The 15795-nt window shown below is 45.2% G+C and overlaps 1 protein-coding gene and 1 long non-coding RNA gene across 3 annotated transcripts; both read left to right on the top strand.

Moving 5' to 3' along the window:
* The first annotated feature begins 5835 nt into the window (after positions 1-5835).
* LOC109763591 (uncharacterized) lies at positions 5836-8532 on the top strand. 2 transcript variants are annotated; one of them, XR_002232948.4, is made up of 4 exons: positions 5942-6482; positions 6840-7135; positions 7227-7290; positions 8020-8532. It is a non-coding gene; the product is annotated as an uncharacterized lncRNA (long non-coding RNA). The 2 variants fall into 2 exon arrangements; XR_002232949.4 differs by lacking the exon at positions 8020-8532 and having other exon boundaries at positions 5836-6482; positions 6814-7135; positions 7227-7576.
* A 4013-nt stretch (positions 8533-12545) lies between these two features.
* LOC109763580 (uncharacterized) lies at positions 12546-13224 on the top strand. Its single transcript, XM_020322428.4, has one exon. It carries the CDS (start codon positions 12564-12566, stop codon positions 13122-13124), a length of 561 nt encoding a protein of 186 aa, XP_020178017.1. The 5' UTR covers positions 12546-12563; the 3' UTR covers positions 13125-13224.
* Positions 13225-15795: the final 2571 nt, after the last annotated feature.

The raw sequence follows: 15795 nt of genomic DNA, 5'->3' as shown, positions 1-15795 counted from the left end.
TTATTGTAACCTGCTTATTGTTACCTACCTGCTTATCCTAAACTGCTTAGTATAGGTTGGTTAGTGATCCACCAGTGACCCCCACCTTGTCCTTGTTGCCCTTGCTTCATCATCGAAGACCCGATCAACGGGATCGAAGACCAGGCCCCGACACCGCACATCACTTCCCCTTAGTTGCTCGACACTACTGGGTTACTATCGAGTGCCGAGGGTGAGGCCTTATCATCACTTCTGATGTTAACCCGCTAGTGTAGTTATTCGGTCGTGGTCATCGAGGGTGATTCCGCCTTAACCACTTCCGATACGACTCTGTTGTGCAACCCCTCAAGTGTGAACCTCGAGGGTGGTCCCTCTTACGTTCACCTTGATGATTACATCGAGTGGAATTCACCGGGGGTGATTCCTCGGGTTTCCCCTTGATGTTTGGACACACGGTTACTATGGTTACTATGACTTTACACTGAACCATGTTACTAAAGACGGGTCGACCCTGAGGGGTACCCGCGCGAGCATAATTGCGAGTGATGTGGAGTCGGGTTGACCTGGAAGGTGCCCGCGAGATAATTACGAGGCGTGGCCGGGCATTCCTAGCCCTTGCCGCAAGTCCTCGAGACGGGGCGACGGGGTCACATCTTTCGTGAGTCTCTGTTTGTTACCGCGCGTTCCTAATCCACTACGATTTGGATATTTGATCTGAGGGGCCTCTGGCCTGATAGCACTAACCATCACGTGGGCATAGTATGGGCGTTCTGCGTCGTATGCATCAGCCGAGGCTTAATAGACGTCATGTGACTGAGCGGCGCGCGCCGGGTTGGACTGGTAAGCTCCCGCCTTTTTTAAGGAGGTAGCTAGGTCTGCTCACCGGCCGCCCACGCAACGTGCAGGAGTTCCCGGGGCGATGGCCCATGACCCCTGGGGGCATAGGTTTAGTCCGGCGTGCTTGACCTCTCTATTAAGCCTAGGTCGGGTTGCGGCGTATTGTTTGGCCGAGGCCGGGCATGACCCAGGAAAGTGTGTCCGGTCGGAGTTAATCGAGCGTGGTGGGTAAGTTGGTGCACCCCTGCAGGGAAGAAAACATCTATCGATAGCCTGTCCTACGGTAACGGACACTTGGAGTTGTATCCCGATCGATACAACTAGAACTGGATACTTGAGATGAGACATGGATATGAGGTGATAACTAGATAGTATGGCTCTGGGATTGCTTTCTCGCAGGGAGTCGAGAAAGGATCTCTGGCTGAGGTTGATAACACTTCTACTACTTTACTTTATGCTACTCTACTCCCTCACATTGCTGCAAGATGGTGGTTTCCAGAAGATGCTAGTCTTCGATAGGACTAGGCTCTCCCCTCTATTCTGGCATTTCTGCAGCCCAGTCCACATATACATCCTTCCTGTGATAATGTTGCATATGTAGTGTAGATCCTTGCTTGCGAGTACTTTGGATGAGTACTCACGGTTGCTTTGCTCCCCTTTTCCACCTCTTTCCATTCTTCTCGGATGTTGCAATCAGATGGTGGAGTCCAGGAGCCAGATGCCATCTTTGATGACTACTACTACCCCGAGGGTGCCTACTACTACACGAAGGCCGCCGACGACCAGGAGTAGTTAGGAGGCTCCCGGGCAGGAGGCCTTGCCTTTTCGATCGTAGATGCTTTTGTGCTAGCCTTCTTAAGGCAAACTTGTCTAACTTATGTCTGTACTCAGATATTGTTGCTTCCGCTGACTCTTGTGTATTCGAGCTTATGTATTCGAGCCCTCGAGGCCCCTGGCTTGTAATATAAAGCTTGTATTATTTTATTTTGTGTCTAGAGCTGTGTTGTGATATCTTCCCATGAGTCCTTGATCTTGATCGTACACATTTGCGGGTATGATTAGTGTACAATTGAATCGAGGGCGTCATAGATGTATTACGGAACAATTAAAGAGACTTGCCGGTAACGAGATTGAACTAGGTATTGAGATACCGACGATCGAATCTCAGGCAAGTAACATACCGATGACAAAGGGAACAACGTATGTTGTTATGCGGTCTGACCGATAAAGATCTTCGTAGAATATGTGGGAGCCAATATGAGCATCTAGGTTCCGCTATTGGTTATTGACCGGAGACGTGTCTCGGTCATGTCTACATAGTTCTCGAACCCATAGGGTCCGCACGCTTAACGTTTCGATGACAGTTATATTATGAGTTTATATGTTTTGATGTACCGAAGGTTGTTCGGAGTCCCGGATGTGATCACGGACATGACGAGGAGTCTCGAAATGGTCGAGACATGAAGATTGATATATTGGATGACTATATTCGGACACCGGAATGGTTCCGGGGGTTATCGGATATATACCGGAGTACCGGGGGGTTACCGGAACCCCCCGGAGGCTATTGGGCCTCATGGGCCCAATTGGTGGAAGAGGAGAGGCGGCCAAGGGGCAGCCGCGCGCCCCTCCCCCCAAGTCTGAATTGGACAAGGAGGGGGGGCGACGCCCCCCCCCTTTCCTTTCCCCCTCTCTCCTTCCCTCTCCTCTCCTAGTCCAACAAGGAAGGGAAGGAGTCCTACTCCCGGTGGGAGTAGGACTCCTCCTGGCGCGCCTCCTCCTGGCCGGCCGCACCTCCCCCCTTTCTCCTTTATATACGGGGGTGGGGGGCACCCCAAGGACACAACAATTGATCGTTTGATCTTTTAGCCATGTGTGGTACCCCTCTCCACCATAGTCCACCTCGATAATACTGTAGCGGTGCTTGGCGAAGCCCTGCGTCGGTAGAACATCATCGTCATCACCACGCCGTCGTGCTGACGAAACTCTCCCTCAACACTCGGCTGGATCGGAGTTCGAGGGACGTCATCGGGCTGAACGTGTGCTGAACTAGGAGGTGCCGTGCGTTTGGTACTTGATTGGTCGGATCGTGAAGACGTACGACTACATCAACCGCGTTGTGCTAACGCTTCCGCTTTCGGTCTACGAGGGTACGTGGACAACACTCTCCCCTCTCGTTGCTATGCATCACCATGATCTTGCGTGTGCGTAGGAATTTTTTTGAAATTACTACGTTCCCCAACATTTGCCCCCCCGAACTCTCCATCTTTTGTGTTTCGCACCCCCTCCAATGTTTTGGGTCTAGCTCCGCCACTGCAAGTGGCGGCGTAGAAGTCCTGGCGGAGCTGCCCGTCGGTGGTGGAGAAGAGGACGAGCAGCGCGAGGAGAGCGCAGAGAATGAACTTGATGGCTCTGCTCACAAGTGTTGTGTTTGTTCAAACTCTGCTCACAAGCCTGGTCTGCTCATGAGCGGCAAAATTTCGTGTTTTGACCCTTTTCACATAGAAATTCAGGATATGATCCCTGTTGGAAAGAATTTCGGGATTTGACCCTTTCGATACCGCCAGGGGATCTGGCGGTAGGGTTAGACAGGCTACCGCCAGGGTCCCTGGCGGTAGGGTGCGACGGAGGGGGACGGCGGCCGTTTGCCCGAGCTGACGTGGATAAGTAACCTACCGCCAGGGGCCCTGGCGGTAGCCTGTCTAAACCTACCGCCAGAACCCTTGGTGGAGGTGGTGGCTGGGTTTTTCTCTCGGAAAGTTTCTGTAACGAAATATCGAAGTACCCTGGCGGTAGGTTGTGTGACCTTACAGCCAGGGTCCATGGTGGTAGGGTCCTGTGTTTTATGATTTCAACTTTAATTGCTTGTTTCTTTTCAAAATCAATATCACATCAATGATATAGAGGCTAAAAACAGATCTCAAACAATTAAACTTAGGCATCACATACACATTAATAAAACTTGAAATATATAGACATGTCTTTTACCATGAAAGTATATACTCATTTCTTTTACCATGAAAGTATACTCATATTGACAAGAACAAATGGCATGAAGTTAGCTTAATGTTCAAACTGAATTGATAATGAACAAATGGCATTAGAAGAGGCACATAGTTTCATTATTCATCGAGAATATAATTGAAAGACACAAGACAAACTAATAGGACGATTTTCAGATAAGTTCGAAGAGCGGGCAGACATCATCATCTTCAGAGCTCCTCGTATGTTAGCCCGGGCCGTGGAGACAGAAACGGCAGCGGGTCCACCGGTTCAGGCGGAGGCAGAACGCTGGTCGGCATCCGACCGTTCAAGCACTCCCACCTTGCCCTGCCCGCTAGAGTTTTCGCCTCCGCCCTTCCCCAGTTGATGATATCGAACGCAGATGCACTTGGGGGCGGCATCCTGGCTCTCTCCTCCGCAGTGCTCTTGAAGTAGATTCTCCGGCCCAAATTGCTCAAGAGATAGTTGGCGTGCTTTTGCGCAACTTCAATGCACGCTTCCCGGCGAACACGGCAGATACTTGGATCTGCCTCCATCTCTGCCTTCACTTTCTTCCACTCCTTCATGCTCTGCGACCAAGCCGTGACATCGTCGAGGATCCGCTCTGCCCTCTTGTGCCACCGCTTTGCCCTCGTCGCCTCTAGGACCTCGTCTGAGATAGATCCCACCGGCTGCAGTAGCTCGGGGAAGGTCTCGTACATGTACGGGAGCGGCATCTCTGACGGAATGTGCTGGAGAGGAGTGGGAGGAGCGGGCGGTGATGGAGTCGGAGGTGCTTGCTCCAAGCTTTCGTACCTAAACATATAGGATTCACGATGTGGTCAAATGCGTCATATCATATCATATTTCTCCAACAACATCCAACATGCATCATATCAAAAACAAAAACCACGAACTAGGGTTCATCTTGAGGGGTTAACCATTTTTACTCCAACACAATCCACTACTTGCATCATATAACATCCACATGCATCCTATATCAAAACAAATATCTCCAATATTCATTATCACTAGGTTCATTTTGAGAGTTCAACATTTGTTCTCCAACTACATCCACTACTTGAATCATAGCATATCAACATGCATCATCATATCACAATAAATTCCTCCAACATGCATCATATAAAAAAATCCTTCAAAAATAATACGAACTAGGGTTCATCTTCACATAACCATACCAACTAGTGACTAGAGTTGATAGCTAACAAAATATAACATCTAGAATCAACCTAAATCAATCCTAGGGTTCAAAATAATTAAATCTAGTTCAAAAAGGGGAGTGATTTGAATCAAATAATGCGACGAATCGGAAGCTTTTTGTCAAAAACTAATTGAAGGGATCAAAGAAGCTTAATTTGCTTTCTTCCGGGCCATCTCGATCCGCAAAAACGGTGAAGAAACGACGAAGATCAGAGGGAGGAGTGGAGGAGATGAGAGAGGGGGCGAGAGGAAGAACTCCTCTGTTCTTGGGGCGGCTGGTTGGGGGGAGAAGGGGGAGGGGTGGAGCGGCCCGCGACTTATAACTGCCCTAAACCCTACCGCCAGGGGCTCCGGCGGTAGGGCTAGACAGCCTACCGCCAGATACCCTGGCGGTAGGGTGCGACGGAGGGGGACGGCGGCTGTCTCCGAGTGCTGACGTGGATTAGTACCCTACCGCCAGGGCCCCTGGCGGTAGGCTGTCTAACCCTACCGCCAGAGCCCCTGGCGGTAAGAAAAATGGTCAAATCCCGAATTTTTTACAAACCGGGGTCAGATCCTAAATTTGTATCCCAAAAGGGTCAAAACATGAAATTTTGCCCTCATGAGCTCGTATGGGTGGAAGTGCGGCCGCGAACTAGCATAGCAAAAGAGAGATATTCCTGGAAGCGGAGTAATTGCGCTCGAGCTCAAATGAGCTCGTTATCGTGCACGTTCGCTAGCGCATCAGAATCTGAGCCAATTGTTTATTCGGGCATTGGAGGGTCGCTAGGAAAATGCACACTGTAGATAAATACGTACGCAGCAAAGCTTGGTGGTGGGCCAGAGTTAGCGTGGAGTTGGGCATCCGTTCGTCCTAGTGGAGGTGGGACGTGGATCAGAATCGCACGTCCTCATCTGATCCGTGGCCCTGGTGGGGACAGGCAGGATCCAGAGTGTTCTTTGGCTACAAGCGGCGGTCATCTGTGGGAACAGGGGTCTCCGGCGGAGAGAAAAGGAGCAGCGGCGGCGATCCTACATGGAGTTTCTGATGCAACCATTCAGCAGTGGATCTTTGCTTGACTGGCGGATTTGTCGCAAATCCTACCCGCATGGCTTTGGTGGCTGAAAGGATTTGGTTTTGGCTTGAACGAGATCCAGTGTCCTTGAAGAAGTAGCAGAGAGCTTGGTGTCGGCCCCTGTGCTGAGGGCGCCGGGAGGCGGTATGCTGGAGGAGCAGGATATGGCGGTCAGAACCACTGTCCTTGAGGAACTAGGAGATTGGTTGATGCCGGACGCTGTGCTGCCTTGTTCGAGGGGAGATGGTACGGTAGAAGAGCAGCAAGTGGCGGAGCAGCCATGAGCGGTGGACAGCGCGGGTGCTCAGGTTTTCGCCGCCACTGATGCCCTGGTGGGGAGGAGGGATAGTTCGCCTCCGACGTCAGAGCTGTCAACTAGGAAGATGAATCTCCTGGTTGGAACTAGAGGTTAGTGTTGGATTGTATTTCAGTCAGTATACTAGGGATTTACATTATAGTTGGAATTGGATAAATCCTACCATTAGAACAACTAGTGATGCTTCGGTTAGGAAGTAGAACCATCTTTGCCGAACCAAGTCAGTTCATATGATAAAATTGCTGATTGCTGATTTGAGGGAGTTAATATGTGAATTTTGTAAGTTTAATATGTGAAGTTACTGAACCCATACAATTCACATGAGAAGAAATAATGATTTTGTAGTGATATTCAGGGAATCATGCTTAGTGCCCCATGAGGCATTTCATCTATGGAAAATGCTGGTTACTGAAATCCAAACAGTTTATATGTGGAGGCTGTTTTTACAGGCTGAGAATTGGGGCTGCCGCACCGAGCAGAACACCCTGCCCAAATTATGTCAGCGCGTTTGAGAAGGCTAGGAGTTATGCCAACAACCCGGCTGAGAATGTGATCACACCAGTGATTGGCACTACTTTTGACTCTTTGGGTGAGGCTTATTACTTCTATAATTTGTATTCATGGGAGAAAGGTTTCGTCATCCGATATGGGAAGAGCCGGCTGAATCTCAAGAGGACACCCGGGTCTATCTCGCGCACTACTGGAGGTACTGCATGGCCTGTACCTTGAGAGGCACATTGGTGAGGTGAGTATATAGTTGGAGAACAAATAGTGATGTTGTAAAAATTTGATTGTGTTCTATAGGTGCTAACTCCTGGAATTGAACTGTATTGCAGTATGAGCTGGCTTATCTTAAGAAGCAGATTGCATACGAGGTGATCTCGATGAAGGGGAACAAGGGTGAGCACCCAAGCTTCATGATCGAGGAAGTGCTGTTCCGAAGAAGACCGGAGTGGCTGTCTCATTATCTGCTTAGTTATATTATGCATTTACCATGAGTTTGCAAAAGACTAGTTATATTATGCATTTACCATCAGTGGTTGTCTCATTATCTGTTTGCAAATAGTAAGCTAAAATGGATCCTGAAGGTCCAGTACAAATTATATTATGCATTTACCATGAGTGGTTGTTTCATTATCTGTTTGCAAATAGTAAGTTAAAATGGATCCTGAAGGTCCCGTACAAATGCTGCTGCTTTGAAAGACTGAATCTATGAATCTATGAAACTAGAGACAGCATAGATTTGGAAGACTGAATCTTTTGATTTATGAATCTATGAAGGTATGCATCTACACCCAGCCTTGAATTGAAAAAAAAATCTAAAAATGTATGCATCTGTCATGACACCGAAACTATGAGGCTATGAATCTCGAGGCAGTATTGTTTTAAAAACTAGGAATATATCCATCTAAACATGTACATTATTCTGCATGCATTAAAAATACCGCCTCATGTTTAGGAGTATGCATTAGTCTGAATCTTTGAATCTATCCATTTTTAGGAGTATGCATTAGTCTGAATCTTTTAGGAGTATGCATTAGTCTGAATCTTTGAATCTATCCATCTAAAAATGTATGCATCAGTCTGAATCTAAAGACTGCAGCTATGATTTTTCATGGCTGAAAGCAGCAGGGGCATGGAGATTAAAATAGACGTACAGGGTACGAACCCGGAAGACTGGCGCCTCTTGGTGTGGCAAGGCAAGAAGAGTCAGCACAGAATAGCCATGCAAAATAAATGGGCGGGGTTGGACGCCCGCCGTCTGGTGGTTAACGTCTGAGCCGTGGCTCACAACGTGATGGCCCATCTGATCCGCCGCTGCGAGGATGACGGACGTCGCATTAAATGCCGTAGCAGAGTGGGCCAGGGTCTAGAAAAAAGGCGTCCATACATCTCCAAATACATAGTAAAATAGTTGGGGTAGTGCTAATCTTTGCGCCAGCTCACGGCTGAGATAGAGTCCATCTGAGCTCGAGCTCAGAATAGACTTTCCGGATATTCCGCTCTTTTGTACTGTATGATGGTTACAATGGGGCACTCATGTAGTGCGCACGAGCGTCGGTGATGTGACATGTAGTATGATGCACCGATGCGATAATGCAAACTTGGACGGGTGGTTCACTGGGCCCCTTTGGCTCGCTACGGATTGGAGGTAAATGCACTCGTGATATATGAAGTTGCACAACATGTGTAGTTTGATGTCACACGTTGAAAAGTATGAAAAACTGACGCCCAAACTTGTCACAATGTGCATATACGGTTCACTTAGCCGTATATGCCGTTTGCATGGCATGACAGGGTGGCGCTAGGCCCATTGTCAGTGAGTGGGCTGAGCTTGAGCGACGCATTTTTACAGAAACAACCCCTGAATTTAATAACAAATCCTGTAAAAAAAACCATGAATTTTTTTTGAGACAACCTCGTGAAGTTTTTTTTTTATGAAAAAAACCATGAAATACCACTACATCTCTATGCTAGAGACAAGGGCCCATTGTCACGAAATAGTACGAAGGGAAAATTAATATGAAAAATAGCGCAGACTGAGTTCGAAACCGAGACCTTGTCCTACAAGGTCGGCTGTTCTAGCCAAGACAAGTTTGAGTTTCATTGTCCACATATGATAACGAAGCTTAATGACCTATAGTTTGGTGAAAATATGTTAGTTTTTTTCCCTTTTTATAATTTGGTGAAAATATGTAAATGATAATCAAAGTAAAAAAAAAGAATATTTGTGTGTTATGACTAATACGAAGAAAAATAACTTATTTAAAAGAATGTTCATGTAACTATACAAAATATTACGTATTACCTGAGAAATAATATTTATGAACTAAAACAATATGTATAATTTAAAACAGTAAATATATATTTAATAAAATATGAGTAAAATATTATATTTGAATAAATGTTCATATAATTTTGGAAACTTTTATTTTGTTTTTAAAAATTTGTGTGTTTGTCAAAATATTTATACATTCTAAGACATTATAATATAATTATATACTAATGGGAAGATAAATATGAGCCTTGTAAATCCCTAGACCGCTTCAAATGAAAAGTCTTAAATATTATATAGTTATATGATACTTTTAAGATAATACGTGTATATTTTTTGTTAAATATATTAGAAACATGGTGTTAATAGTTTTATTAAATATATGAACACTTATTTATGAAACTGCCAAAAATATATGAACATGAATATTTTAACTCTATCTAATACTGTGATTAAGATTTATATACTTTTACAAAAAAAGTTAAAAAGAAAAATAACTAACATATGGTAAATGTATGTGTAACTGCAGCCCATTTAAGCCGGGTGCATGTTGGTGTATAGAACAATAAGCCTCATGCACCACCGGTGCATTTACCTCAATATTAATGTTTGGCATACTCATATTGTCTCTATATTTACTTTTAGAGGTAATATCAATGACAGTCATAGAACTTGCATTTGATGTTCAGTGTAGTGCTAAAAGTTGCAAAATACGCCATTGCAGTCACACTTGCCTATATGTGCAAATACGGTCACTTCTTTTGTATACAACCATATCTTGTGCTCACATGGCGTATCAGCATGAATGCGGCCCACATGTCAGTCTCTAGGTGTGGTGAGGAGTTGGGTGAGCCACCCATTATTTTTCCTGTAGAAAACACCCTCGAATTTTATTTAATTACGCACCTGTCAGCACATATAGTAGCTTGCGAGAAACAAGAATAAAATAGCGCCGAAGGGATCCGCGAGCACTGTTTTTCTCTTTTAGAAAGCGTCTTGCATTTTATTTATTTATGCAGAAAATCCTCAAATAAAATAAAAAATTCTAAAGCGGGGGCTAGGATTTAAACCCACGACCTGCTACGATTCGCAGCACATAGATAACCTCTAGACCAACTATCATTAGACAATTAGGTAGCATAAGTTAGATTTATATGACATGGACAGTTCAATTTAGAGTAAAAATTAAATAAGAAAAGGGTGTGCAAAAACGGGAAAGCACCGGTTCTAAGAGCATCTCTACTCGTTTGGCCCCCCAGCGCACCGGCCGGCGATCTTTTGGCCCTTCGGCCAGCGCTTTTTTGGTCCTGGGGGCGACCTAGTTCTCAGCCACGCCCCTAGGTTTCGGCCCCAAGACGAGTATAATTCAAACTTGACATTTTCCGCTACCAAAAAAAGGCCACAAGTTCGGCGATCAACGGCTGCCACATAGTTCGGCGATCACCATGCCACAGTTCGGCGATCAGTCATACTCGAAAGTTCGGCGTTCAAAAGGAAGGACGCGTATTAAAGAGATATACACAATTTATCTTCTGTATTCTTTTTTTCTGTGTAAGAAAACAACTTATATTCTAGATACATTTTCTGGGCAAATTAACTTTATTTTTATTTGAATTCAAATAATTTAAAATTTTAAAATCCACATAAAATGGAATATAGTGCAGAATGAATGTACGTAAATTATTCGGATAAATCAACTAAATTTTAGTTTGAATTCAAATAATTTTAACTTCAAAAATCTAGTGCAGAATGTATGCGCGTAAACTCCTTTAGAAAAATCAACCATTTTTTGTTTGAATTTGAATAATTTTAAATTTTAAATCTAGATAAAAGCAAATATACTGCAGAATCAATGTATGTAAAATTTTCAGAAAAATCAACTTCATTTTAGTTTGAATTCTAATAATTTTAACTTGAAAAATCTAAAGCAAAATGAATGAACATAAATTCTTCTGGACAAATCAACAAATTTTTTGTTTGAATTCGAATACTTTAAATTTGAAAGTCTATATAAAATAAAATATAGGTCAGAATGTATGTAATTTTTTTGGACAAATCAATGGATTTTTTGCTTGAATTTGAATAATTTTATAATTTTAAATCTCAATAAAGGACAATATAGGTCAGAATGCATGTACATAATTTTTTCGGAGAAATCAACTATTTTTTGGAATTTGAATCATTTGAAATTAAAGTCTAGATAAAAGAAGATATACTGCAGAATGAATGTACGTAAATTTCTTTCGGACAAATCAGAGGGAATTTTTGTTTGAATTCGAATAGTTTCAAATTTGAAAACCTAGATAAAAGAAAATATAGTTCAGCTGATTTGTCTGAAAGAAAATTAAAATTTCGATAAATTTAAATTTGAGAAAATAGACTACTCAATCAAAGTCATCCCACTCTCCCCTTGATATATGCATATGTCATGGAGAACTTTTATTCCCCGTGTAGTTTTTTTAATAGAACATGATAAATAACAACATACACACGACATTTCTATTCCCTGCATGAACATTTTTTCTGAAATGCATGAATTTTTTTAAAATGTATCTTACATTTTTTTAAATTACACAAATATTATTTTTAATGTTTAATTTTTTAAATGTCACGTACTTTTTTTGTGATGCATGAACATTTTTTAAATGTCACAAACAACAGAATATAAGTTGTTTCCTATATCAATTTATTCCTGCAGGGAATAACACGACATGTTTTTAGTTTTTGTTTATTCCTTTGTTGGGCTGAGCGAACACTGTGTTAAAGAACAATTTGTTTGTTAGCCTTGATCAATTTATTCCTGGATGAGTGGATAGTGCAGTTAGCTTATGATGTGCAAGACGATGGATCGAATGCCCTTTGTGCTATTTTTAATTTCTGTTTTTCACGAGCCACTAACTTCTGACGGGTGCGTAATGAAATAAATATAAAAGCTGAGGGCGTTTCTTGTTAAGAAAAAAAGAGATAATGCAGGCCTCACCACTCCCGGTTACTGACATGTGTGCCGCATTCATGCCGACACGCCACATGAGCACGAGATACGGCTGGATGTGAAATAAGTGACCGTATCTGCACGCATAGGCAAGTTATATGATTGTAATGACGTATTTTTCTACTTTTAGCACTAACTGAACATCAGATGCAGGTCTATGACTGTCACCGATATTACCTCTTACTTTTATTGCGAGCAATTTATTTTGTGATTGCTTTATTTATTGCACATATCCGATACGATATATATGTTGATTTCCTACCTTAAGAATCCAAAGATATCATACCAATCGGGTGCAGATTGCAAAAGCTTACCACGCGTTTCACACTTTTTTGGTTCTTATTGTAGCAGAGAAATTCTATAAAAGCCGCCACATGTTGCCTCAACGATCACATCACAAAAAAAATGAAGACCCTCACCTATTTCCTTGCCTTGTGTCTAGCCACCACCACCTTGCTCTTCACCGGCGGCAAATCATGCCCACACGATCCGGTGCTGACCGTCGCAGCCGCATGCCACCAGGTGAGCGGAGGGCAGCCCATGCTGGAGCTCTGCACCAAGACGCTCCACGCCGCAGCAAATGACAAGGCCGATGCGGTCAGCAGTTATGCCTATAGAGGTGCGGCCGCGGCCGTACAATCGTGTGTAGACACCGAGCGCGCCGGCTCGCAGTTGCTGCGGAATCCGTCGCTCCCCAAGCAGCTGCAAGCGGCGTACAACCACTGCATCGACAGGTACGGCGTAGCGCACAAGAAGATCAACGCCATAGGTCAGGCCTTGTACAGCTGCGGGTTCCCAAAAACCTTCAGGCAGGACTGCGCGGATGCCGCCGCCGCAATCGACGATTGCGCTCGTAACTTGCAGGCCGCCGACCCGTCGTCGCCTTTGTACAAGCTGGCCTTGACTGGCCGGGAACTGACCGCCGTCACTTGCTCGCTGGCACTCCTCGGTGAAGCTGGGCATTAAGAGCTGACAAAACCAGCTGTGTAACTTCTTATTCGAAATAATTGCATGTTTATTTTTATGGTGACTCATGTTTTTAATGAAAATTGCTCCTTCTTTACTACTACTACTGCTGTAGAAGGTTTTTAGGATTTTACTAGGAAGAGCAAATGCATTGGTTGCACTTAATTATTCAGCCAATTAATTACTTTCCTCTAGTGAGGTAGAAACGGGAACGAGATCAAGGGAAAAAAAATCTTTGGAACCTTCCGCCCCGTCGTCCTCCCCTCCCTTCTACGAATCCCGTACGACTCAGGACATGACCAATGCGTAGCCCCAAACGTGATGGCCCCCACGCCAACTAGGCTCGTATGCCACAATGGTAGCAGGACCACTGCTTCAACACGCCAGGTGAAGCTTGCAGAGGAGCCTCGTTCTTTTGATTGAAAAGGTGAAGGAGAGGGAGGAAAACAAGGGGAGGATGAGGGAAAAAGGTGGAAGGAGATAGGGACATATTGGGCAAACAATGGTGCATGACATGTGAGGCAGCACAATGTAGCTATCATTGGACTGAGCGTGTATGTGCAATAGCCTCAACCCGGCTACCATTCGTGCCCTCACCCCGCCTCTGAATCCCCTCAAAAAAATGAAAATGAAAACCGCAGGTCCTCAACCCACTCGCAACCCCTCCCACCAGATAGCATCTTTCTCCCTGGAAAAATCACCGCCGCGCGCGTCGCCAGTCCAATCTTGGTGCGCTGCCAAATGCCTCGCACAACCAACCCATGCCTCCCACCATTGTTTCCCACCTCGTTCGCAGTCCTTGGTGTGGATGCGGGAGCCCCACCCCTACTCTTTTTCGCCCGATGACCTATCCATCGCCGTCGGACGCCCTTCGCCGTCTCCATCATGCCACCCTCTCGCCCCCTGTACAGTAGCAGGGCAAGCGGGTGCGCGGGAAGGAGCGGGAGGCTACAATGTTGTGCGTGCAGAGGGAAGCACGGGAGGCGTGTGTAGGCGGGTGGCCATGGAGAACGGACCCTTTTGATTTAAGCTTCTGAAGGAAATATGCCCTAGAGGTAATAATAAAGTTGTTATTTATATTTCCTTATATCATGATAAATGCTTATTATTCATGCTAGAATTGTATTAACCGGAAACTTAGTACATGTGTGAATACATAGACAAACAGAGCGTCCCTAGTATGCCACTACAAGACTACCTCGTTAATCAAAGATGGTTAAGTTTCCTGACCATAGACATGTGTTGTCATTTGATGAACGGGATCACATCATTAGAGAATGATGTGGTGGACAAGACCCATCCGTTAGCCTAGCATTAATGACCGTTTAGTTTTATTGCTATTGCTTTCATCATGACTTATACATGTTCCTCTGACTAGGAGATTATGCAACTCCCGAATACCGGAGGAACACCTTGTGTGCTATCAAACGTCACAATGTAAATGGGTGATTATAAAGATGCTCTACAGGTGTCTCCGATGGTGTTTGTTGATTTGGCATAGATCGAGATTAGGATTTGTCACCCCGTGTTTTGGAGAGGTATCACTTGGCCCACTCGGTAATGCTATCACTATAAGCCTTGCAAGCAATGTTACTAATGAGTTAGTTGTGGGATGATGCATTACAGAACGAGTAAAGAGACTTGCCGGTAACGAGATTGAACTAGGTATGGTGATACCGACGATGGAATCTCGGGCAAGTAACATACCGATGACAAAGGGAACAACATATGTTGTTATGCGGTTTGACTGATAAAGATCTTCGTAGAATATGTAGGGGCCAATATGAGCATCCAGGTTCCGCTATTGGTTATTGACCGGAGATATGTCTCGGTCATGTCTACATAGTTCTCGAACCCGTAGGGTCCGCACGCTTAACGTTCGATGACGATTTGTATTATGAGTTATGTGATTTGATGTACCGAAGTTTGTTCAGAGTCCCGGATGAGATCACGGACATGACGAGGAGTCTCGAAATGGTCGAGACATAAAGATCGATATATTGAAAGGTTATATTCGGACACCGGAATGGTTCCGAAGTGTTTCGGGTATTTTCCGGAGTACCGGGAGGTTACCGGAACCCCCCGGGAGAGTAATGGGCCTTAATGGGCTTTAGGGGAAAGGAGAGAGGGGCCTCAAGGGGTGGACGCCCCCCCATGGGCTGGTCCGAATTGAACTAGGCGGGGGCAGCGCCCCCCTCCTTCCTTCTCCCCTCCTTCCCCTTCCCTCCTTCTCCTAGTTGGAATAGGAAAGGGGGGAGGGGAATCCTACTTGGACTGGGAGTCCAAGTAGGACTCCCCCCTTGGCGCGCCCTACCTGGCCGGCCTCCTCTCTCCCTCCCTCCTTTATATACGTGGCCAGGGGGCACCCCAATAGCACAACAGACAATCTCTTAGCCGTGTGCGGTGCCCCCTCCACAGTTACACACCTCGGTCATATCGTCATAGTACTTAGCGAAGCCCTGCGCCGGTAACTTCATCATCACCGTCACCACGCCGTCGTGCTGACGGAACTCTCCCTCGACCTCAACTGGATCAAGAGCTCGAGGGACGTCATCGAGCTGAACGTGTGCTGAACGCGGAGGTGCCGTACGTTCGGTGCTTGGATCGGTTGGATCGCGAAGACGTTCGACTACATCAACCGCGTTACTAAAAGCTTCTGCTTTCGGTCTAC

This window comes from Aegilops tauschii, chromosome 7, assembly GCF_002575655.3.
Source record: "Aegilops tauschii subsp. strangulata cultivar AL8/78 chromosome 7, Aet v6.0, whole genome shotgun sequence".
Taxonomy (NCBI): domain Eukaryota; kingdom Viridiplantae; phylum Streptophyta; class Magnoliopsida; order Poales; family Poaceae; genus Aegilops; species Aegilops tauschii.
The sequence above is the reverse complement of the archived record's forward strand: the minus strand, read 5'-3'. Positions and strand labels throughout refer to the sequence as shown.

Bases quoted from the DNA above. Each gene is read 5' to 3' on its own strand.
- LOC109763580 (XM_020322428.4), top strand. From the start codon at position 12,564: ATGAAGACCCTCACCTATTTCCTTGCCTTGTGTCTAGCCACCACCACC.